This window comes from Triturus cristatus, chromosome 1_1 (assembly GCF_964204655.1).
Source record: "Triturus cristatus chromosome 1_1, aTriCri1.1, whole genome shotgun sequence".
In the NCBI taxonomy this organism is placed as follows: domain Eukaryota; kingdom Metazoa; phylum Chordata; class Amphibia; order Caudata; family Salamandridae; genus Triturus; species Triturus cristatus.
In genome coordinates this window covers 92,524,183-92,550,068 of record NC_140579.1, presented here as the reverse complement: position 1 = coordinate 92,550,068, position 25,886 = coordinate 92,524,183, and the positions used below count along the sequence as shown (strand labels likewise).

At 46.4% G+C, this 25,886-nt stretch overlaps 1 protein-coding gene across 1 annotated transcript in view; it reads right to left on the bottom strand.

The window, feature by feature from the left end:
- Positions 1-302: 302 nt before the first annotated feature.
- The window catches only part of LOC146869587 (E3 ubiquitin-protein ligase TRIM39-like), a 100,286-nt gene continuing 74,702 nt past the window's right edge, over positions 303-25,886 (bottom strand). The window contains exons 5-6 of the mRNA XM_085606695.1: positions 2,809-2,861; positions 303-934 (exon numbers count right to left, since the gene is read on the bottom strand). Coding sequence (XP_085462821.1) covers positions 420-934; positions 2,809-2,861 — 568 coding nt within the window. The 3' untranslated portion in view covers positions 303-419. The remainder of the gene's footprint in view (positions 935-2,808; positions 2,862-25,886) is intronic.

Sequence of the window (25,886 nt, the reverse complement as noted above, 5' to 3'; positions counted from 1 at the left end):
TCTAGGACAGCAACAAAGTGCAAACATCCGAGCCCAACACCAGTTGGCGATCTATGCACAGTATGTATTCTGCAGCTCATATGCCTCAAACACAGTTTCACACGAGGCTTTCGGTTGTCATGGCACCATGTGGGAGGGTCAATAAAGAAGATTCTGTGGAATGTTGGGAGCTTGAAGATTCTACGGAATGTTGGGGTTTAGACTGTAGATGACAGTTCAGGGGGAAGGGGCGCTCTGCACATGGGGTTGGCTGACATCTATACATTAATAAATTCTACATGAGAAAATTACTGCCCCCCCCCCAAAAGACTTATCCCCCAAGGGAGCGTTATATTATTCAAAAGCGTCGCTCCTGGTCACATTATCACTGTAGAAGGGGGTGCGTGGGAGGGATGAGGGTCTGAAGCTCCCTGCAGCTCTCACACCAGTCTCATGTCCACTCCTTGATTGAGACTGAAGAACGGGAAGAGCCTCTCTGTGAATAGGGCCTGCTGGAAGGTGTAGAGAAGCTCCATAGAGTCAGCATTGTACAGGGACAGCCACCCCCCCTCGTAGTCCAGATACACCCCCAACTTCAAGGGCTTCTCACGAGGGGACAGAGGCAACCTAGGGGAGGTGAAAGCCTTGTAGTGACCATTCCACCCCTCCACACTCCAGACTCCCCCCTCAGGTGACCATGTGAAGTCTCCCTTCCTGTTCACAGACTCTGCTGCGACCCCCACATACCATGCTCCCCTCTGCCGCAGCAGTTGCACCTCCCAGTAATGTCTGCCGGAGGTGAACCCCTCGCTCCCCACCACACTGGGATAGAGGAAGTCGAATCTCTTGGGGGTGTCCGGCAGGGTCTGTTCTCTGCCTGTCCGTCTTACACGTCTCGACCCCTCAGACAGGAGGAGCCCAGGATGAGCTGTGTCAGGATCCAGAGACACCATCACTGCAGAGAAGAGATTCACAATTAGAGATTTAATTACACAAATAAAGGCTGTAATTACGGCTTCTGTATTACATATGATTAATTTACACCACATCTGGAAGGAGCACGCTGTCAGTATACTGCATTAGATGGTAAAAAGTGACAGCCACTCCAAGGTATACAGTACTAGTCAGTACACTGTATTAGATGGCACAGAGTAACAGAGCTGCTTGAAAGTCTACTGTACTAGGGAATACACTGTAATAGATGGAACAGAGTGACAGAGCTGTTTGGAGGTATCCTGTACTAGTCAGTGCACTGCATTAGATGGTACAGAGTAGTGGAGCTACCCCAAGTTATACTGTACTAGTCAGTACACGGTATCAGATGGTAAGAGTGACAGAGCTACTAGAAGGTATACTGTACTAGTTTAGTGACCCAGGTAGACACCACCCTTTAGGGATGCTTCGATTGGTTGGCATTAGTAGAATTAATGAGTGTAGATACAGTTGTTATTCCAGGTGTAAGGCCACAGCAGGTAAACTCATGCACAGATACCACTCAGCAGATCTTGTTGTTGGACCCCGTGTCTTTTAGATTTAAACAGACTTTGCAGTCACTGCCTTTGACTTTAGCGGTCTAAAGAGGCCACCTCCATATCCTTACAAGACCTCAACCAGGATTTGGGGGGTCACACTTAAGGTTCTGATTAGAAGTGGTGTGGACGAGACACATTTGGTTGTGACGTAAAGGCCGGAAAGCTGAGGTGTATCTCTTGAGATGTCCAATCTGAGGTCCATGTTCGCAAGGCCCTTGTCTAGCCTTAATAATGTCTGAGAGGGAATAAATATTTCTACCTCAGGACAGTGCAGCTAGAGAGAGGATCATTTTAATCTGATCAACTTCCAGCAGGGCCCGGTCCCAGGCCTGAGCTAAGCTCTAGTGAAGTCAAGACTACAGTGTTGTGTGGGAGGGTTTTCACTTTTCCCAATAAATTTATTAAAACTTTTTTTAGAGAAAGAAAGCATCATTTGTGAGTTAGAAAGTTACGGGGGAACAAAGCAAGATTAAAATGTGGGTGCATGATTATTTACAGACTTATTTGAGACACAGGTATTTTGTAGAAACACTACATGGGCTGAGCCAGAATATCTCACTGAACTCCACCGCCCTGTCAGGAGCCACAGTCCAAAGATTCCTAATAACAGTTTTGGGTCAACACCAATTGGACTAAAAATTGAAGTTTCTGCCCAACTAGTATTCCAAGTGACACAATATTACCGCATGCAGTATAGCCATGTGCAACATAACCATGTGCTTCATAACCAAATGCAGTACAGCCACATGAAGCATAAACACATGCAGTATTACGGCATGGGGTTCCACACTACCAGATATTACCGGGGACATATTCCACTTTGGTGGAAATGAAAGAACTTTGTAGCAGGAAAATGACAAATGGAAGTTAAACTCTGTTAATGCTGTGGCACATATACAGAATGGAGAGAAGTAGAAATCTAGAAAAATCTGGAAAAGACAATGTTTACAGACACAAATCAAGTAACTGTAACCTGACGTGAGTGCACATTACCATTAAATACCATACCAAATCATACCACACCATATTATACCATGATCCCACCCCATAGCACACCACACCATCCAATCCCACCATAACGTTCCATACCATACCATATAACATCCCATACTATAAAATTCCATTCCACAATACCCAATCGCATCCCAATCCTTTCTATCCCATACCACCATAACTTTCCATACTATACCATACATACCATAGCATTCCACACCATACCTACCATAGCACACCACACCACACCATACCGTTTTAATGAACAGTAACATACAGAGCTAATCATCACAATGATATTTACCTTTATAACTCTTCACCACCATGTCTGGGCACTGAATCTTCAAATTATTACACCTGTAATAACACACACCATCTTTTTATTAAGGAGCAATGACAGCTACATGAACATCACATAAGACCCATATTTGAAATAAGATTCAGTATTAAGAGCAGCGCCTGCGGACTACTGCTCAGTGTGAGTTACTGTTCATACACTACAGTCAAAGCTCTAACGATATCCAAAAGTGACTTTAATATCTTATGCCAGGATGTGGGTGTTCTAAGGCAAATAGCTCAGTGAGGACAGCGTACTTCATGTGATGCTATGGAGTGCCTTGTGTGGGTCTTCTAGGAGCGGAGGTTATCTCAGTGAGAGGGGCTGAATACAAAGTTATATCTGCTGGAGTCTTGTGTATATACTTAATAAATACCTTCTTAACTGAGGTCCACGTGCATGCCTACCAGCACCCACAACACAACACTGCCACACCCAATCGCTGCCGGTGTAAACCTTGTCACCATTCCTCTACAACCAAGATGTTTCGGTAGCTTCTTCTGGGGGTAGGTAAATCGGGTGTTTTTAAAAATTATTGGCTGCAAAATTAAGGTAAGCCCCTGCCTGATCCTGTTTAGGATGGACTTGTGCCCTTACTGGGATGAGTTAAACTCGGATCAGGCCTCGCTGATATTTTTTCTGATATCGCTAGCAAGAAAGAAAATCTGTACAAAATGTATTACTCCCGTTCCGCCATTGGTATCAGAATGGCTCAGATCTGTAACAGATGTCAGTAGACTGGACTTGGACTGTAAGTCGGTGTCAGTAGATAAAAGATGGCGTCCGTTTGTGATATGGCAAAGATGATTACACCTCTATCTTGCTGAGAAATGGGTGGTTCTCCTTCCTACGAAAAGGCAAAACTATAAGAAATATTCAATAGACACATACGCTGGACACTCCGAGTGAAGGCGTCTTGGCTCACAGCTTACTTAGCTGGATGGTGATACGAGGACAAAAAAATGTAAACCATTCCTCTACTACCGTGGAAGGATTATCACACAACCTCTGTTACTGCAAACTCATCATTGCTGCTCTAGAACTTTAGATCCCAAACCTCTCTAAAAATATATCCTCAGTTTTACAAGAGGGCTCAGTGAGGTAAGTGCTCACTGCTGGCATCTGTCGGACCTGTAAAATATAGCTGTGAATTCCATCAATGCAAACTCATCCTTTCATCCTTCTTGGGTTGTTGCACTACACACCATCAAAGTGGAAAACTGTTGAATGCTCAAAAGCTGCCGTACTTTGGGAGATCTCTGCCCACATACTATCACTACAGAGGTAGACAGGCACACAATCCCTGCCAATGTAATCAGTCATCACTGCTCTAGAACCTTGAAGGGATTCGCACACAACCGCTAACACTGTAACCACAGTCATCGCTACTATAGAACCTTGGTGGGATTAGCACCCAACCGCTAACATTGTTTTCACCATCATCACTGCTCTGGAACCTTGATGGGATTAGCAAACTACCGCTAACAGTGTAATCACAGTCATCACTGCTATAGAACCTTGGTGGGATTAGCACCCAACCGCTAACATTGTTTTCACTATCATCACTGCTCTGGAACCTTGATGGGATTAGCAAACTACCGCTAACCGTGTAATCACAGTCATCACTGCTATAGAACCTTGGTGGGATTAGCACACAACCGCTAACAGTGTAATCACAGTCATCACTGCTATAGAACCTTGGTGGGATTAGCACACAACCGCTAACATTGTTTTCACCATCATCACTGCTCTGGAACCTTGATGGGATTAGCAAACTACCGCTAACAGTGTAATCACAGTCATCACTGCTATAGAACCTTGGTGGGATTAGCACACAACCGCTAACAGTGTAATCACAGTCATCACTGCTATAGAACCTTGGTGGGATTAGCACACAACCGCTAACAGTGTAATCACAGTCATCACTGCTATAGAACCTTGGTGGGATTAGCACACAACCGCTAACAGTGTAATCACAGTCATCACTGCTATAGAACCTTGGTGGGATTAGCACACAACCGCTAACATTGTTTTCACTATCATCACTGCTCTGGAACCTTGATGGGATTAGCAAACTACCGCTAACAGTGTAATCACAGTCATCACTGCTATAGAACCTTGGTGGGATTAGCACACAACCGCTAACAGTGTAATCACAGTCATCACTGCTATAGAACCTTGGTGGGATTAGCACACAACCGCTAACATTGTTTTCACCATCATCACTGCTCTGGAACCTTGATGGGATTAGCAAACTACCGCTAACAGTGTAATCACAGTCATCACTGCTATAGAACCTTGGTGGGATTAGCACACAACCGCTAACAGTGTAATCACAGTCATCACTGCTATAGAACCTTGGTGGGATTAGCACACAACCGCTAACAGTGTAATCACAGTCATCACTGCTATAGAACCTTGGTGGGATTAGCACACAACCGCTAACAGTGTAATCACAGTCATCACTGCTATAGAACCTTGGTGGGATTAGCACACAACCGCTAACAGTGTAATCACAGTCATCACTGCTATAGAACCTTGGTGGGATTAGCACACAACCGCTAACAGTGTAATCACAGTCATCACTGCTATAGAACCTTGGTGGGATTAGCACACAACCGCTAACATTGTTTTCACTATCATCACTGCTCTGGAACCTTGATGGGATTAGCAAACTACCGCTAACAGTGTAATCACAGTCATCACTGCTATAAAACCTTGGTGGGATTAGCACACAACCGCTAACAGTGTAATCACAGTCATCACTGCTATAGAACCTTGATGGGATTAGCACACAACCGCTAACAGTGTAATCACAGTCATCACTGCTATAGAACCTTGGTGGGATTAGCACACAACCGCTAACATTGTTTTCACTATCATCACTGCTCTGGAACCTTGATGGGATTAGCACACAACCGCTAACAGTGTAATCACAGTCATCACTGCTCTAGAACCTTGGTAGGATTAGTACACAACCGCTTTCACTGTAATCACCATCATCGCTGCTCTAAAACCTTAGTGGGATTTGGACCGAGCCGCTAACACTATATTCATCATCACCGTTCTAGAACCTTGGTAGAATTAGCACGCAATACCTATAACTTTAATCCCCTTCATTGGTAATCTAGAACCTTAGACCAATAAACACACAATCCCTGCCACTTTAAACCCCATCTTCCCTGATCTAGAACTCTTAATGGGATTAGCGCATGTAGGACGTTAGGATCGGACTGCATGGTTACCCCCACTTTTTTCCTAGTGTTTTGCTGTTTTTTGACTACTCTGACTGGGATCCTGCTAATCAGGACCCCAGTATACCTGCTTTCTCCCTAAATTGGTTGTGTTATATACTTTGGTACACTCCAGATTAGATACTGGGCTACCTTTATCAGTCCCTAGTATATGGTAAACATGTACCCAAGGAATAGGTACCCCAGAGGCCTCCCATGGGCTGCAGCATGCATTATGCCACCCATGAGAGGCCATGCAAAATGGAACCTCAGGTTTGCTATAGCAGCCTGTGTAAGCTGGTGCTTGCACCTCTTACTTTAGATATAGGATCACTATATCTATATATATCAATACACTTAAAACCTTATACATTCACCCCTATAGCAGGCCTTAACAAATCCTGAAGGCAGGGTGCTGGGTTTTACGTGAGAGGGTTCCCCTGCATGAGTAGGGCCCCTCTGCAGCCTACGGACACCATTCTTCCAGGTTGTACGTGATACTGCCAGACATATAGGTAGAGGCGCATTATAACCTTGAGGTATATGCTATCTCGAAAACGATTGCAATGAAGTATATCGGATTTGGTGTCGGACACCTTGGAATCATACCTCCACACCAGTAACTGGTGTGGAGGTATGATTCCTCCCCTCAGAACCAAGGTTCTGGGGGTACCCAAGTCTACTGGTACCAACTTTCTCGAGCCTTACAGCACAAAATGGATGCTGCCAGCCACAGACATGATTCTGCCCTCCTGATGCTGCTCGAGCAGGGGAAGGGAGCACAGTAGGCATCCTGACACAGGGAGGTGTTACCCCCTCCCAGGCAGGATTTAGTATATTGGGGCTCGGTGGGTGCACTGCCTCAGTGCCAGAAAGTCTGCACGAAGGCCACATTTGGTGTCCTTGTGCATTGCCCAGTTCAAACTAGTCCTGGGAGCCATTTGCTCCTGCTCTGGCGCGAAACTGGACAAAGGACATGGGAGTAGCCTCCCCCTGACCTGACCCTCCCCTAGGAGGGTCCCAAGAATCTGTCCAACCCTCTCCCGTGGGTATAAAATGGGTTAACTGGCTACAGGACATTAGATTTTACGTGGACAAGATTCTACAAGAAGAAACCACTATGCTTGACCATCTGAACACCGCTGGACTCGCTGGACCTCCCTTGGACTGTACTTGGTCTCCCTTGCCGTCCGAAGCTGCTCCAGTGTCCGAGATCCATACAGGCTCCGTGCAGGACCCTGTGAACACCTCAAGACAAACTAAGCATTTCCCTTGGAGTGAAGGAGTCACTCCCCTGCAAAGCAGTCACAGCAACGCAATTGACCGGTCCACTGTTCCCGAGCTCCTACGGACTCCGACGATCCCAGCAACACAGGAGGTGGGTGCCTGAAGGTCTCCGAAGTGGATCTACCCTCTTACCAAGTTGGAGGCTAGTATCCCTCGTGGGGACTGCATAACCCGTACCTCTGTGCACCGCGTATATTTGCAACAGCACAGACCCATTGTGTGCGCAACAATTCTGTGCATTGGGCTATCGGTAGTCCTGACCCCAGCGCACCTTTCCTGAGAAGGACTCTGGCATCTTTGCACTCTGTGCCCTGCCAGCTGGTATCCTGAGAAACTGCCTGAGGTCCCCTCGCGACTCCTGTGTCTCTGGCCTGTGGGTCCACTTGATGGTCATCTTTCCTTTTCTTGTGCTCCCCTGGTTGCTCCAGGCCTGCCTAGACTACCCTTGCTGTGGCGAGTCTCCTGGTCCTTGCTGGACCAAACCGACACCGATCTTGACCTTCCCCGTTGGTTGCAGCTGCCAAGGCTTGTTGGTGCGCCTGCCGGACATCGACCCCATAGCACTCTACATCCTTCGTGGGACAGCTCGCTTCCAGCTCCTGGACGTCCAAGACGTCTCCTGAGCCCCGCAGCTGAAGAGTCAAGACCACCGTCAACACACCTGAAGCACCCATCATCGGTGGGCATTCGTCTACTGAGCCCCTGGTCACTCCAAAGTGACCCAGACTCTGTCCCCTCTGCTTTCAGGTTCTTCTCACTTAGAATCCACGTTTGGATTCCACCGGACATTCTTCATACTTCCAGCAGCAGCAGCAGCATTTCTTGGTCGACATCCATTGGAAACGACGAAGGTTCCGACGCCACTTTGTGCCTATGCACCTGGCTCCTCTGGGATAGGTAACTCCGATACCCGTGTATCCACGAGTGGGGTGGCTCTCCAACCTCCTAAGTTTCACGGAGGGTCTTCGTAATCTGCTGGGAAGTGTGGCTCTCCAACCTTCTAAGTTTCACGGAGGGTCTTCGTAATCTGCTGGGAAGTTTGATTTTTCTTTAAATTTCCAACCGCGACTTTCCCTTTAAATTTTATGGAGCATGCGGTCGTGTTCCCATACTGCACCCGTCCTCCGTGGGGTTCCCATCTACTCACCTTGGGTGGTTCCTTGGGATCCTAGCAATTCTACACCTTCCAGACCAGGTCCGGCCCGAAGTCGTGGTACTTATGCCACTTTATTAGTATATTGTTTGGTCTCCCCTTGGAGCCCACTGTGTATTGTGCTACTTACGAATGATTCTATACAACTGTGTTATGTGAATTGTGTTCTATCCTCGGGTGGAGGATACTAGAGAGTGTTCTATATAATACATGCATATTTTTATAACTACTGTGTGGGTTCTCTTTCATTTAACCAATACTATAAGGTTGTTTCTGGTAAAACAAACTGCTTAACATTCCTTCGAGACTTAGCCTGAAGGCTGCTCTCCATAGCTACCCCTAGGATAGCTTTCAATAAAGGTTATCTTTAACCTAATCACCATAAGGGTTGTTTGGACTGGTGCAAGGTGGCAACTTTAATTAGTGGATAGCATATGCCAGGCCAACTTCACAGTGCACCATACTACCCCTGCAGAAAGATGAATTGAGGTCACTATACGCTGTAACCACGAGGCACTGTTACTGCTTAGGATTATTCCTTCATCTTTGCCTGAACCGGTCTGTGGCATCTATAGGATCTATCTGTACATTTATCCTATGGGAGATCCACAGGATCCGCATGGGCATTCATTTTTATTAAATGATAGATAAGATTACGGTCTGGAATTCTTCTTTGAGTGTATAGCTGTGTAGAACGAGATGTGTTAAATAAGACCCACCACTGTGCACTGGAAGTCCCCACGTGAGGAGGATGTGCATCCAAAGCCCATTATCCAATCCCAGGCTGCGGTTATGCTACACCTAAAATGCATCCATCTGATTATCTTTAATGGGTAAAAAATAGGATGCAGTTCATTAGACTTTCATCTGCATGGATTGTGCAGTCAGAGCCCCCCAGCTCCCACTGATTGGCCCTCGAAAATATGGTAACTTTGGTTTACACCGGATTGGTACATTTAATTAACTTGTAAGCCCCTAGTAAACGGTACTACCTCTACCCAGGGCATGTAAATTAAATGCTACTAGTGGGCACCAGCACTCGTTATGCCACTCACTAAAGTACTCTTTTAAAACATGTCTCAGGCCTGCCACTGTGTTTTAAACTAACATTTCGACCTGAAAAAATGAACCTTGCGCCAAGCCTAAACCTTCCTTTTAGGTTGAGCTTAAGCGTATGACCTCTTACATAATAATTATACTTCTCTAGTGGTCTTAAAGCCATCCCCCTTGCGTTTGATTTGTTTGTTTCAGTGTCCTTTAAAAATCCCTGCTTGCTAGTGGTCAGTCCTGCCTCTTTTTTTTAAATTATATGTCTTTATTAACACTTAAGACACTTGTGGCAAGGCATTCGTACGTTCTCGGGGTTACACATCAAATGGCACCGTACATTCAGAGTCTCAAACATATCTGGATTAATTACATCACAGCCTTGTATCAGTTCCATAACGAACACCGTAACCCCAACAACCAGGGCCACTCAACATCAGGCCCCTTGTCAACATCAATCCCCTTGCCTATAACACTGAAGTGCCTGACCCAGCTTTACATCATAGCCAAAAATATTTCTGTAACAAATAACTGCAGCTCCCATCCCCGCCCCCCCCTCCAACCCACAACGAAATCCCTCCCCACCATCCCGTCTGGTATACTCTCAGTAATATAACACTGGGTGTCTGCCCGTTATACACTTCACTGCATTATCCAACACATCGAACATGTATGTCTCAAGTGATCTCCCAGCTCATTACCCAATCCTACAATTTCAGTGGCCCCCTTCTGTGCCCCTCCCCATCTTTACTAAGATCTTCTATCACCACTTTCCACGCCCTCAGATCAACTTCCAGCTTTTCATCATGCCTAACCTGTTTGATCCGGATCACCTCTGCTGTCGCCCACTCCCTCACATCCCGCACCCATTGCGCTTTTTGAGGTGGTTTGCGACTTAGCCAGGAGATAGCTATCCGACGCTTGGCTAACACCAGTCCGAATAGGGCAAACTTCCTACTAAGATTTTTGTTTTTGGGTCAGGGTAGCAAACCCAGCAGGACCACCCGTATCTCCTGTGGCAGCACCCACTCCATCGCGGTTCGCAACGTACCCAAGACACCATCCCAGAAAAGTTGGAGTTCTGAGCAGGACCAGACCATATGAAGGAATACAGCCTCGGCTTCCCCGCATCAGGGGCATTGCCCTGAGCACTCCGGGTAAATCCTGTGTAGCATCTTTGGTGTGGGGTATGTCCGATGTATATAATTAAATTGGATCAGTCTGAACCGTGCATTGGAGCTCACTTGCTTAATCCCTTCATCCAGTCTGTCTCCGTTCGAGTTCCCTCTGTCAGCGTCTCCCATCTGTCCTGTATCGGAAGTGCCTGAACCATCTGGTCAACTCTGATAGCTCGGTATAGGTGGAATACTAATCTGTGTCCTTTAGCCATTGTTAGCAGGATCTGTAACACCTTGGACACGGGGGGACGAGGGGGAGAGGGGGGGGGGGATCTTCGGGAAACATGGGCCATACCTCTCTAGCTACCTTGGCTATCTTCGTATATTGTAGGAACTGTCCTGGGCCCAATGTAAAGGTCCAGACAGCCTGTTTGTGTGTGATATATTGCTTATTAATGTATAAGTCAACCATGGTGAGGCATCCCCCCTCCTGCCATCTGCGCACAGACAGATGTGGAGATCTGTAAAAAGGTGCGTGCAGCCCATAGGGGCATATCTGGGGCATATGGGGCCTTTTGCAGCACTCTCTGAACGACAAGCTCCAGACCTCCGCCACATGTCGTATGATATACGGGCTCGTTGATGGTATCTGCGTCCCCATCATTAACAGTTCAGGGAGTGTTTCATTTCCGTAGGTCCTCGCCAGTAGGGCCTTCTCCCAGTTTCCCTCATCATCCAACAAATGTGCTGCATAATAAAATTCCAGACATGGAACCTTTAGTCCACCCTTCTGAGAGGTTCTTTGGAGAGTAGCCAGACTTACCTGCTTACGTGTGGGCCCCCACAGCAAGTCAGTCAGAAGTCTATCAAAGGTGCTAAAATAGTGTTGGGAATCTTAAAGAAAGAGTGTTGCATTGTATAAAGGCATTTGGGCAGGACAACCATTTTAGACAGGGCTATTCTCCCCATAAGGGTTAAAGGTAAATCTCGCCAGAAGTGTATCGAACTTCTTAGTCCCTCAATTACCGTCCCGATATTACGCGCCAAAAATTGTTCGGCCGTTCCCGCCAATCTAACTCCTAAATATTTAGCCGTGGTTCTTACCCATGGAAGCTCCACCCTAGGTAGTTCCCCCTCTGGGAGCGAGACCAACCCCCCCCCATTGGGATTAATTTTGACTTCCCTGCATTAATTCGCAATCCTGATGTTTGCCAAAACCTGTCAAGTTCCAGTATCGCCTCGCCGGGGTTCCGGAGGTACACCAAGGTGTCATCTGCATACATAGATACTACATGGTTAGTTGCACCCAGCAGGATCTCAAAGGACTCCATCCCTCCTCGTAGGCTCACCGCGAAGGGTTCCATTGCCATGGCAAAATGTAATGGCGACAATGGGCACACCACTGTCTGGTACCCCGGTGTAGTCTAAAAGCTCGCAACACTAGCCTCCCCACCCTGATCTGAGCCCGGGGCTCCAAATACAAGAGCCAGTCCCAGGTCAGGAAGCATGGGCCCACGCCCATCGCCCTCAGGACCTCCCAAAGATAAATCCACCCAACTGAGTCGAAAGCCTGTTCGACATCTAGCAATGCCAAAGCACACTCGTCCTGCCGCAGCAGGGGGAAGTGCCATACGTGGGCCAGCCGCATCAAACGGTTAGCTGTGCTGCGTTTGGGGATGAAGCCCGTTTTATCAGAATGGATCAAATATTGCACATATGGATGCAGTCGGGCCGCCACGATCCCACAAAGGACTTTTACATCAATATTTAACAGGGAGATGTCGGTATGATCCTGGCAGTTGAGTATCCTTACCCGCCTTGGGGATCATGACCACTAATGTCTCATTCATAGAAGACGGAAGCGCACTATTCTGTAGCGCCTCATTTTACACCTCCAACAGGCGATCCACTAACAGGGGTGCAAATCTCTTATAGAACTCAGCTGGTAAGCCATCACTTCCCAGGCTCTTCGCGGATTTCAAACTTCCCAGTACTTCCTCCCTCGAGATCGGTGTACCCAATAATTCACTAACCTCATTTTCCAGATGGGGTAGGTTCAGTGTAGAAAGTACTTCTGCTACGTGTTCCACATCAGACATAGGGCGCCCCGCATATACCCCTGCCAGGTGATCAGCTATTGCATCTAAGATCTTCTGTTGACTATAACACCAAGCTTCCATCCGCGGATCGCATCTGCACAATAGGAGACGTTGGCTTCTCATTTCTAATTAGTTTAGCAAGCAGTGCCCCAGACCTGTCACCCTCCACATGCACTCGCTGTCGATATGCGGTATAATGGAACTTCTCAAGGTGACAGAGCGCCGCCAGCAGTTCTTCCCGTAGCTCCCTCCACTCATTTAACCGGTCCTGATTCGTGGGTAGCGTCACCTCCATCGCAGGAAAATTCCCTTCTAGAACCTTAATGTCCCGCTGAAGCTGCTGCCGACCCCCATAGGTCGTGCTAAGACAGAAACCTCTGATAACCACCTTCATTGCCTCCCATTCCACTCCCCTTGAGGATGCCCAGCCCCAGTTCATCGCGAAATAAGTCACTATCTCTTCCTCCAGTTTCCCTGCAAACAGCGGATCAGTAAGTGCCTGGGTCGCCAACCGCGGGCCTTCGCCCTCGATCTATTAGTACATAAAACTAAAAGCATAGGGGAATGGTCCGAAATATATCGAAGTAGATAGACTATCTCCTCGACCGTAGGCATCAAGGCCGACGACAGGAAGATTTGGTCCAAACTACTGAAGGTGTTAGTCGCAGGGGTGTAACAGCAAAATGATCTCGTGTTCGGGTGTCGGACCCGCCGTGCATCCATTAACCCTAGTTCCCTCATGACGTCCATCAGGGCTCCAGTCATACCCGGTTTAGTACCCATCCGGGAGGTTCCCGATCCATCATCCCGTCCAGCACACAGTTGACATCCCCGAGGAGGATCACATCCGACTAGATAGGGGGTAGCTGCGGTCATTACGTCACTAAAGAAGGTGTGTGCGTCTGTATAAGGGGCATACACATTTATGAGACATATCTCATGTCCATCAAGTCTACCATGCAGGATTATGAACTGCCCCGCTGGATCCAGTACGTGGTGCATATGCTGGAAGGGGTCCCTGGGACTACCGAAATAAGCACCCCCTGGGCAAATCCAGAGAAGGAGGTGCCATATAACGGTCCCCTCCATCTGCGACGGATATATGGGAGCGGGTCCCCCCAGACATGCATTTCTTGTAGTCCTGCTATACCAATTTTATACCAATGGAGGTATGAGTGCACTCTCGTACGTTTTTCCAACATTGCCATCCCACGTATGTTCCAAGTGAGAAACTTTGTCAGAGAGGGAGCCATAATATCATACAATTAAGGTGATCTCTTCAATTTCCTCCTGCCATAGCAACACAGACAAACATACCGTAAACCCCTTTGAAAGCCAAGAGGAACAAAGAAAGCAGTTTGAACACCTGCAACTCCCCCCCTCCCACTGGGCAGTGTAACAGGGCTATCCCTCCCACCATCGTGGAGAGTGAACCACCCCATCCTCCGCCCAATACCCCCCCATCTGAACTTTTAAACAACAGATTCATGCCCTGCAGCAGTACCCAAAACTGAAGTACACCGCATGTTGATACCCTTATAAGGTTTTGAACAGGGCTTCCGAAATAAGTGCTGTGCAAGTGACTGGACACTCGATGGGGGGGCAAGACTGGAGTCTCCAGCTCCCCAAACAGGACCCAGCCGCGGCCCCTCCCACCCACAACATATGCATATCGTTTACTCCTCACTCATTGCTAATATGTAAACAAGCATTTACAATGCAATGGTCTCGGCAATATTATAGGTAGAGCTATTGGCATTGCTCATTATTTTTTTTATCATTATTGTATCCCTAAATAAATGGCATTGTCATTTCTATTGGCATTAGCTTTTTTTTTTGCATATGTGATACCTATTGCATTAGCAGAGAGAGAGTGAGGTAGTGAGATAGAGAGAGTGAGGTATTGAAATAGAGAGTGAGGTAGTGAGAGAGAGTGAGGTAGATAGAGAGTCGAAAAAGAAACAGCATAGTTGGGAGTTCTCTTTAATAATACGAATTGATTTCAAGCCAAATTAACCCTTTTTGCAACATTAATCAATTTTCTAATAATGTTTACTTTGCAGTGTGTATGCAGTTCTGGGATGAAAGTTAATAGCTCACCAGTCTATATTAGGACTTTAAGTTATAAATGGTAAGTAACAGAAGGATGTCTCTTTTGAAAGCAGTAATCTGTTTACATCATATGCACCCTGTAATCTACTTAGTACACCTTCTATTAACCCTCTGCACTAACTTCATAGGAGTCAAAACCTCAACTATACAAAATGCTGCTCGCTCTCCCGGAAGATAATTAATCACACGAGTTTTCTCGATATTTATGTGAGGCCTGGTAAATGCCGGCAGAAAGAAACGCTGCAGCAGGTGCTCGTGGGGCTGTCTGGTCTCGTGGACGGGGTATGCGCCTTGTTCCAGAGCCCAGCGTTCCGTGCTCAGCCATTACGGAGGGACGGTTTCCCTGATGTGCTCCAGCTCCTATCGTGAATAAACGTATCCCGATAACTGCACCGACATCGGCTTCATTATTTATTTCATTCTGGCGACAATTGTTATCAATGGAGCAACCCGCCAGCAAGTGAACCCACGCCACGCAAGAGGATCGACCCCTGCTTACCAGGATGTATGTATGTATAGCAGCTGTCAACTCGGGCAAGGTACGTGACGAGTTCCCTCTACGCAAATATCCTGCTTCTACTGCTTACTTCCCTGCGAAGCCTTTCTGATGTGTGGGCGGTGATTAGCAGAAACCCGCTTCGCTTAAAGCGGCAAGGGGCACTTTGACTTAAAGTTAACGGGGCGATCCCAAGTCTTCCAGGGGAACATTGATATTGGCATTACTGATTTGAATTAGCACTTCACACAACAAGCGCATACCTCCTTGCAGAGCTATTTGTTGCTACGAGAAAACTATAGCTCATCCACTTAAAGTGGCAACCGTTTCTGGGTCCCACCTTCAACGACCCTTAAAGTAACTGTTTCAGTTAAAGCAGCAACGGCAATTCTGGGCACCACTTTCAACTCCTTAACATTGAAAACTGCTGGGGAGCCTCAGTTAGGCTACACTGGCACGGACACCTTAGGATCCTATGCGGCTCGGTCAGGGGGGATGAGACCAGAGCAGCAGCCAACACGGGAGCCAAGAGCAGGGGAGAGGACGCCACGAACACCGCCGCCTTTCTCCGAGGCCAAGCAAAAATGCCTCGGAGAAACGCAGCGGCGTTTTCAGATTCGGGGGCGTGTTTCTTTTTCTCTCCTCTTGCCATTGGCTGGAGGAGAGAAAAACACGCCTGAGAAAGGGCGTGGCTAAAAAGTGGAAAGAACAGCAGGAACACGCCCCCGATTCTGAAAAAGACGGAGCCTATTTGGAGGGACGGCTCTCTCCTCCAATGGCTGGCCTCCGTTTAGGAAGCCAGCCAATGGAGGAGAGCCAAAAAGAGAGGTGGACTAAAGAGCCACTCTCAGAAACATTAAATCTCCGACTTCCGGTTCTGCTTTCGGCAGACCGGACGGTCCTCGACCTAAAAAGAGAAAAAGAGGTGAAGAAAAAAAAAAAAAAAGGAAAAGTTACAGGAAATTAGAATCACATTTACAGTCACTTATCTGAGTGATCAAAAAGAAACCCTTGAATTAGATCTCCCCAACTTTCCTCTGGGAGTCAGTCCGCATTTGTGTACGAGATGACCTCCGATGAGGCTAGCCCAGAGTCCGGTGTTCCCAGCACCACCTGCAGCGTGCCATCTTCACACACTCTAAGGCATCCAGAGCCACTTGCGTCCGTTTCATGTGCCCTCACGGGGTGCTCGTGTTGTCGCCCTGCCGAGGCCATGAAGGTCCTAGGTGATCCCAAATTGGGCTGCATATTACGGCGAGGCTCCAATTCTCCCACAGTATCCGTAATCTCCACGCCACAAGTCGACCACTAATTGCCAGTGGAATGAACTCTGCTTTTTTGCCTTTTCTAGAGCTGCAGCCTGTTCTTCAGGTTCCAGATTGTTCTTGGGACTACAAATAGCTTTTCACTCGGGTATAGGTAGAACCTCACCAGCTTTCTGTAAACGGTCTGAAGTCCCTGCTTGAGGGGGTTCTGTGAGCACCGCCTTCTCTGCACATCTCAGCCAGTATATATGGGTTCACTGGGAACGGCTTTCCAGCGTATTCTCCCTCTGACCACATATGACACCGTGTGACATGTGGGTGTCCAAACACAGATTATGAAATGCACTCATTTTCTTCAGAATACTCCGAAACCATTGGTTGTGATCCTCTTATTTCTTTGAGACCTAAACTTACTCCCAATTCTAATATCCATTACCACCAGGTTCACAATGGACTCTTCTGCCTTTCCTGGTGTATGCCTCAATGCGAGGATACTGCACCCTATCAGTTGTTGAAAGGGATCCGAGGGTGTGAGGCAAGTCACTACTTGAGCCAGTTCAAGCTTCAAACAGTCACGCATGCGCCGGAAGTGACGCGGCGTTGAGTTCCGAACGGCTACATAAGCCGGAGCCAGAGAGAAGAATCCCGCAGATTATCCTGAGTACGCCGCAGGACACGGCCGAAGGATTTGAGCTGCCATATATCCCGGGTGGGGTAAGGGTGTCGGTGACATCGCCAAGGGACTTTCCTTCCTCATAGCGCTATCATTGTGACGGCCGCTGAAGTCGCGCATGGATTTTTGATACCTAAACATTTGGCAAGGGGTGTCGGATTCCGTAAACATCCCAGTGTTGGCTCACAGACTCAGTAAGGCTCATGCGTCTTGGCTGGTATGTTTACCAGGTGGTATATTGTTTACCCTGTGTACTTAAACTCCACCAGGAATGGTTGCTTTATTTACAGTACTATGAAAATGCAATACCGGCTGCTTCGATATTTTCCTGTGTTAATTACATGTTATAAAGTGTGTGTTTGTTTCGTTTCCTAGCAGGGGAAATTTGAGAGGTAGCTAAAGTAAAGCATAATCCATAAGGCCCGCGCACACACCTTTTCTGGTGGGTAATATACACCTCCAACTGCAGAGTCTCTGGTATAGAAAGTTTTGAAACATCATTTATATACATGTTTGTTTGGTCCACAGTTCTTACGTCTGAGTATTGCACATGTTCCTTCTAAGCCTTAGAAGACAATGTAGCCAATAGAAGGTCTTGATGAATGCCAAATCGTCCTTCTACTTGCAGCTGCCAGAACTGGTTAAAACATTGTTGAACAAAGCATGGAATGAAGGGTACCGTTGTTTCAGCGCAGTGTGTCTTAATAAGCCTTTTCTTTTCACAGTTCTCCCTCCCCGCTGTTCCCTTCCTTTCCTTCCCCCGATTGACCCCCTTAATCTTCCGTGCCTTCATGGCAATTCGGAATTGAGGTTGTCAATAGGTGGCCCATATTGAGCAACAAACCGATCCGGAGAGGCCTCCGAGGGACCGTGACAGGCTAAGAGGGCGTGCAACAATTCAAAGCTGGAGTTTCTGCTTCTGGGTGGTACACATCTCCGCAACGGACGCAATGAACTACAGATGAAGCCTGTGGACCATTTTAACCATCAGTGTCTTTGAGTGCAGTTAACCCCCATGAGCTGATACTTCTCCTTTGAAACAGGTTGCAGCTGTGCATACTTATCCATCCATATCTCACGTTGCCTAGAGTATCCAAACATTTATTTACCTCAACATAGGCAACACTTTTATATTAATTACTTAAATAATTTTACCACGCTCTATTAGATGGCTTTTGGAATATTTAAAATAGACATTAAATTTCCTTTACCCACTATTGTTACTCCAGTTATCTATTAGAAAGAGGAGATCCCCCAATAGCCCTTCAGAATGCAGGACTTTTGTAGGGGACGGACCGCTTTCGAATGTACCTTTGTGCAAGACTTGAATATACTACAGGTCTACGGTTTGCAAAGTCATATAGACAGTCATATAGGCAGCAGAGGCGGCGTCTAAGCTGCAAAGAAGTCTGGGTGGGGAAGGATGTGGTTTAAAACAGCAGAACTGGATGGAAGGGTCGAGGAAGGAGGTGCGGGCTGTGCAGACACCAGTGAAGAGTATTTGGGGGTCATCACTGCGCTCAGAATGGGGTGTTTGAGAGGACAGCGAGATGTGAACTCATTCACTGATAGGCGCGGAGGGTATCCATACATGGGTTCCACCTATGAGCCTGAACTGTATGTGTACAGGGTGATTTAATTTAGGATATTGCACAGGGATGCATTTTAAGTTCTGGCCATGCAGGCTAGAGATGCAGAAAGGTACCTGTGGGGTCTAGTGACACATAAGTCAGACGAGAGAAGTACCAATGATAAGGCAGATGGTAGAATCTACAAATGAAGGCCTGTGCTGCCGACTTAATGCAGAGTTTTAGGGTCTCACTACAACTGAGAGAAGTTGCTGAGGTTCTAAAAAAAAAAAAAAAATTATATATATATATATATATATTACCTACTGGCGGTCGCCAGTGGGTAGTTATAGTTAGGACCCCTTTTCCATAGGAAATCCGCAACATTCTATTTTGAATAACTTTGGCGCCGGTTGACGAATCCTCGCGAATTTCTCAAAATAGGTGGGGCGCTACGCTCCGCTCCTACCCTGAAAGTCTCGGGGGGATTCGTCAAGCGGGGGCTGAGATAAAAGGGGGGTCCCAAAACGCGTTTTTCCCATGCATTTTTCCATAGGACCTTTAGACAGGGCTACAGCCCGAACGGCTGAACAGAATTACTAGAAATTTGGCAGAGAGGTAGTCCCTAGGTCAAGGAAGTGCCTTTTGTACGTTTGGTGTAAATCTGTTCAGTAGATTCTGAGAAAATAGCCTTTAAATCAATATATATATCTGAGCCAGCTTACGGTACGCTTACCGTAAGCTTACCGTACGCGTACGGTGGCGTGCGCAAGCGCAATTCTGATTGGCTGTTACATCTAAGTAAACATTCGAATCGGTCGAAACCAGGAAGCGGCGGCCGCCATTTTCTCTCTCGCACTCTGAGGGGGGGCTGTAAACAAAGGCAAAAAACATATAAAGGGGCTGTTTAGACAGCGCCCATGCACATAGCCATGTTAGTTGAGTCCTCAAAGATCCCCCAAGGCCAAAAACGGTAAATTTTTATTTTTTGAAAATTTCGCCGATTACGCTTACCGTACGCGTACGGTGCGCTTACGCTACAAATTTTAATTAAAAAAAAAAAAACCACTCTCTGTGCATGGCATATTATTGTCATCACTTACAAATTAAATTTAACAGATTACCTATCACAAGGAAGCGCATAATATGTCCTCCATGTGCGCACGGTGCGCAACGTGGGCACGCGGTGCGCGTAGCGCACTGCGTGCTCACCTTGCGTGTACGGCACTAACTGCGTAAAGTGGGCGCGCGGTGCGCAAAGCGCACCGCGTGCTCACTGTGCGCGCACGGTGCGCGAAGCGCACCGTGCGCGCACGGAACGAACTGCGTTAAGTGGGCGTGCACGCCACGAATGGCGTAAAGTAACTTAGCATTTAAAAAACCGTACAAATTCACTGAAAAAACCATAGGTTTCACACACGTTATAGTTAGGAATTAGCATTTAAAAAACCTTGCAAATTCACTGAAAAAACCATAGGTTTCAGACATGTTATAGTTAGCGGAAATTTTACTGATAAAAAACCAATGAAATTCCCCCGTTATAGTTAGTGCAGGCAACTAGAACTCACGCGACCGCAATCTTCTGCTGATGACATATGTGTCTTTATGAAAAAAAATATTTGTAATATATGTATAGCTAAAAATTTATGGAAGAAGACATGGGCAAATAAGTGTCTAAATACAGTATTAGCATCAGCAGAGGATTGCGGTCGCGTGAGTTATAGTTGCCTGCACTAACTATAACGGGGGAATTTCATTGGTTTTTTATCAGTAAAATTTCCGCTAACTATAACATGTCTGAAACCTATGGTTTTTTCAGTGAATTTGCAAGGTTTTTTAAATGCTAATTCCTAACTATAACGTGTGTGAAACCTATGGTTTTTTCAGTGAATATATATTACCTACTGGCGGTCGCCAGTAGGTAGTTATAGTTAGGACCACGTTTCCATAGGAAAACCTCAACATTCTATTTTGAATAACTTTGGCGCCGGTCGACGAATCCTCGCGAATTTCACAAAATAGGTGGGGCGCTACGCTCCGCTCCTACCCTGAAAGTCTCGGGGGGATCCGTCAAGCGGGGGCTGAGATAAAAGGGGGGTCCCAAAACGCGTTTTTCCCATGCATTTTTCCATAGGACCTTTAGAACGAGCTACAGCCCGAACGGCTGAACAGAATTACTCAAAATTTGGCAGAGAGTTAGTCCCTAGGTCAAGGAAGTGCCTTTTGTAGGTTTGGTGTAAATCTGTTCAGTAGATTCTGAGAAAATAGCCTTTAAATCAATATATATATCTGAGCCCGCTTACGGTACGCTTACCGTACGCTTACGGTAAGCGTACGGTGGCGTGCGCGAGCGCGATTCTGATTGGCTCTTAGATCTTAGTAAACATTCGAATCGGCCGAAACCAGGAAGCGGCGGCCGCCATTTTGTGTATTTCACTCTGAAAAAAAGAGTGAAAACAAGGAAAGGGGGCAATGAGGAGAGTTACAGACCCCCTTACATTTGTGAGGGGGTCAAAGAAGGACTGTAAAGTACAAAGAAAACATTTATTGATTTTAAAAAAAATCACGGGGTACGCGTACGGTAAGCTTACGGTAAGCGTACGGTAGAAAAAAAAAAAAAAATGAAAATCAGATTTAAGTGTTTAGATATTAGGGGGCTCTAAAAAGAGCCGTTGTGTTTATGAAATGATTTTTTAGTGGTACCTACAAGTAAGTACCGATGCAGAGTCTAAGGTTCAAGAGGAAGACTCTGTTCCCTTCATCATTGAAGTGCACACCATCTCCTCTATAAATGTCTTGCATGTCATAACGCAAGTTGTTGTGGTAAATGGCACCCATACCATAGTCACGGAGGAAAGCAGAAACAGATTTGTTGACGTGCTTTCTTGCTTTGTCATCGCACCGCGTGCCCACCGTGCGTGCACGGCACTAACTGCGTAAAGTGGGCACGCGGTGCGCGAAGCGCACCGCGTGCTCACTGTGCGCGCACGGTGCGCGAAGCGCACCGTGCGCGCACGGAACGAACTGCGTTAAGTGGGCGCGCACGCCACGAATGGCGTAAAGTAACTTAGCATTTAAAAAACCGTACAAATTCACTGAAAAAACCATAGGTTTCACACATGTTATAGTTAGCTGGACATTTTACTCGTAAAAAACCAATGAAATTGCCCCGTTATAGTTAGTGCAGGCAACTATAACTCACGCGACCGCAATCCTCTGCTGATGCTAATACTGTATTTAGACACTTATTTGCCCATGTCTTCTTCCATACATTTTTAGCTATACATATATTACAAATATTTTTTTTTCATAAAGACACATATGTCATCAGCAGAAGATTGCGGTCGCGTGAGTTATAGTTGCCTGCACTAACTATAACGGGGCAATTTCATTGGTTTTTTACGAGTAAAATGTCCAGCTAACTATAACATGTGTGAAACCTATGGTTTTTTCAGTGAATATATATATATATATATATATATATATATATATATATATATCCGAACGCTAAGATACGGAAGTCTGGAGCTTCTCGCGTGGCGGTCCCGGATGGGCTCCGTTTCCCATATATTCCACACGCACACCTTCGCAATTCCGAAAGAAATTCCAGGAATTTCTTTCGGAATTGCGAAGGTGTGCGTGTGGAATATATATATATATATATATATAAATAAAAACAGTAACATTACAGGTAATGACTGCGGAAGAGGGCCAGCGACCCTCAATTGAAGCGACGCGCTGGTGACAGCTGCAGGCCAAGGTCAGTCAATGTACATTCAATGAATGAATCCCCAGTGCTTCTCAGAGGGAAGAAACCGGCCAAGTCTGGGGCATGAAGTTTCAGGGAAAGAGTTTGTTTGGGTGGGTTTTGAACACGTGCATGACCATGTATCTAGGGGCATCAACATTTCCAGAGATCAAAGAGCTGCACAAAAAAAAAGGACACCTAGACCATCTACTCTATCCATTCCTCAGCACGCGGAAGACATTGTTTGTGACACATTGACGTACAGCTAATGCACATCGAAATATATGGTCTGTGACACACTGGCCGTACAGCTAATGCACATCGAAAGATATGGTCTGTGACACACTGGCCATCCAGCTAATGCACATCGAAATATATGGTCTGTGACACACTGGCCGTACAGCTAATGCACATCGAAATATATGGTCTGTGACACACTGGCCGTACAGCTAATGCACATCGAAATATATGGTCCGTGACACACTGGCCATCCAGCTAATGCCCATTGAAAGATATGGTCCGTGACACACTGGCCGTACAGCGAATGCCCATCGAAAAGATATGGTCTGTGACACACTGGCCGTACAGCTAATGCTCATCGAAATATATGGTCTGTGACACACTGGCCGTACAGCTAATGCCCATTGAAAGATATAGTTTGTGACACACTGGCCGTACAGCTAATGCCCATCACCTATCTGTCTGACTGGCAGAGGTGGCCACATTGCAACAACACCTACCTGGAGCTGAACTCCACCAAGCCAGCTAATAATAATGATTAAAGCTGGGGAAAGGTTACCTGAAACCCCCGGTAGTAGGGACCATCTCTTCTGTGCATGTCTGACATACAAGCTTAAAAAATGGAGCCTGAGCTCATGACTAGGGTGTGATTTGTTACCCACCAGAAGATACATTTTAATATTTGGTTTCGATAAATTAGAGCCCTAGTTCAAAGGAGCAGCTATTTTATGTGTATTTTATCATTGTAGTTTTTTTTGAGAGGGGTAAGCACATTTAATACAATTATATTCAGATGACTATAAGGATGGAGACAATCTACAGTCATTTCACTGTAAGATAACTAGAAGTTATTAATAAGCACCTCGTTTACTAAAATAGGACTTTTTATAGCATTGGTGCAGTCACATTTACATTGGAAATTCTTGTTAATACCACGACAGCCAATTTAAAACAAGTTATTTTCCCCAACAGTCTAACTCATTAAAAAGGAGCAAACACTTAATATAGCAACAGAGGTGAAACGACCAACATCAGCACAACAGCCGAGCTTCTGGGATCTGAAAAGAATGAGTGCACCAAAGAAGGATTGGATGAGCTTAATGCCCCAATCTAGATTAAGACGTGCCGGTGTCTAGTGTGACACTTTATAGGAGTGCACAATTTGCATAATAAAGACACTGGTTCGATTACAAAATGTTAGTGAAACACTGAGTGAATAAGCTGCGAGCATACAGTAAGTAAAATTGTATAATAAGACATTTGGAGAAAGCTTGCATCTGGCAACATTCGGGATTATGCAAACTGCACCACCATAATTACAAGTTCACCAAGGCCTAAAGCCAATCAGAGAATAGAAGGCATAACGCTGAAGTTATGCAGTGTGACATTGACAATGGATTGTTTGCATAGTTTATATACGACACCCTACCAGGCTAAGAGGACTGTGGAAAGGCATAATGCCACCAGGGGATTGCCACTGCATCCTCTGAATTACGATTTAGGCCCCCACACAAACCATTAGCGTAGTGCCGCAAGCAGAAAGAAGTGAAGACCATTTCTTTGAAGCTAGTGGATATGGAGTACAAGTGAGTGAACATAGACGGTCCAGAGCTGTGGTAGCCTCATTGTTGATACTTAAGGCTAGCGGTGCCCACAGATAGGTCATTCCCCTCAACGCGCTATACACTTCAATGACTAACCTGGGAGCTAGAACAACTCCATCCTTTGGAGAGCGCGTATCTTCAATCAGCAGTCATGGCTATAGGAAACCACGTGCCACGCCCATGGATGGATGTAGGCCCCTTCTTTAGAAGAAGTATCCAACTCCTGAACCGGTGCCACACCCATGGAAGGATGCAGACCCCTTCTTTATAATAAGTATCCAACTCCTGAACCAGTGCTCGCCCATGGAAGGATGCAGACCCCTTCTTTAGAAGAAGTATCCAACTCCTGAACCGGTGCCACACCCATGGAAGGATGCAGACCCCTTCTTTATAATAAGTATCCTACTCCTGAACCAGTGCTCGCCCATGGAAGGATGCAGACCCCTTCTTTAGAAGAAGTATCCAACTCCTGAACCAGTGCTCGCCCATGGAAGGATGCAGACCCCTTCTTTAGAAGAAGTATCCAACTCCTGAACCGGTGCCACACCCATGGAAGGATGCAGACCCCTTCTTTATAAGAAGTATCCAACTCCTGAACCAGTGCTCGCCCATGGAAGGATGCAGACCCCTTCTTTAGAAGAAGTATCCAACTCCTGAACCAGTGCTCGCCCATGGAAGGATGCAGACCCCTTCTTTAGAAGAAGTATCCAACTCCTGAACCGGTGCCACACCCATGGAAGGATGCAGACCCCTTCTTTATAATAAGTATCCAACTCCTGAACCAGTGCTCGCCCATGGAAGGATGCAGGCCCCTTCTTTAGGAGAAGTATCCAACTCCGGAACCGGTGCTCGCCCATGGAAGGATGCTGACCCCTTTTTTAGAAGAAGTATCCAACTCCTGAGCCGGTGCTCACCCATAGAAGGATGCAGGCCCCTTCTTTAGAAGAAGTATCCAATTCCTGAACCGGTGCTCACCGATCTCTTCCAAAGTCCTAGGCACACATCACACGACTGGATCATCCAGGCTTGCCCAAGTGATTACCAACTTTATTATTTTTTTTATATGTTGCATTTTGGAAAAATAGGTCACATTCACTTTGCAATCAATTTAAATCATTATCAGAGCCTTGGCTGATCAGTTTAAAACTCAATAATTTGGACATGTGTACAGTGTAATTTTAACAACCAGAACAGGACTTAACATTACAGCACATTTAAGTAGGGAAAGATTTAAGAGCAAGTAGGCCAATGAAGGGTGGCTGGAACATAGGCCCAAGGAACATGCTGTGAGTCACCGGTAACCGATCAGAGGGCAAACAAATTCTCTGGTGTTGAACACCAACTGAGGTAGCTGATGCGAGTCGCAGATAAGAGCCCATCTTCAATAACGGGATCTCCCCTG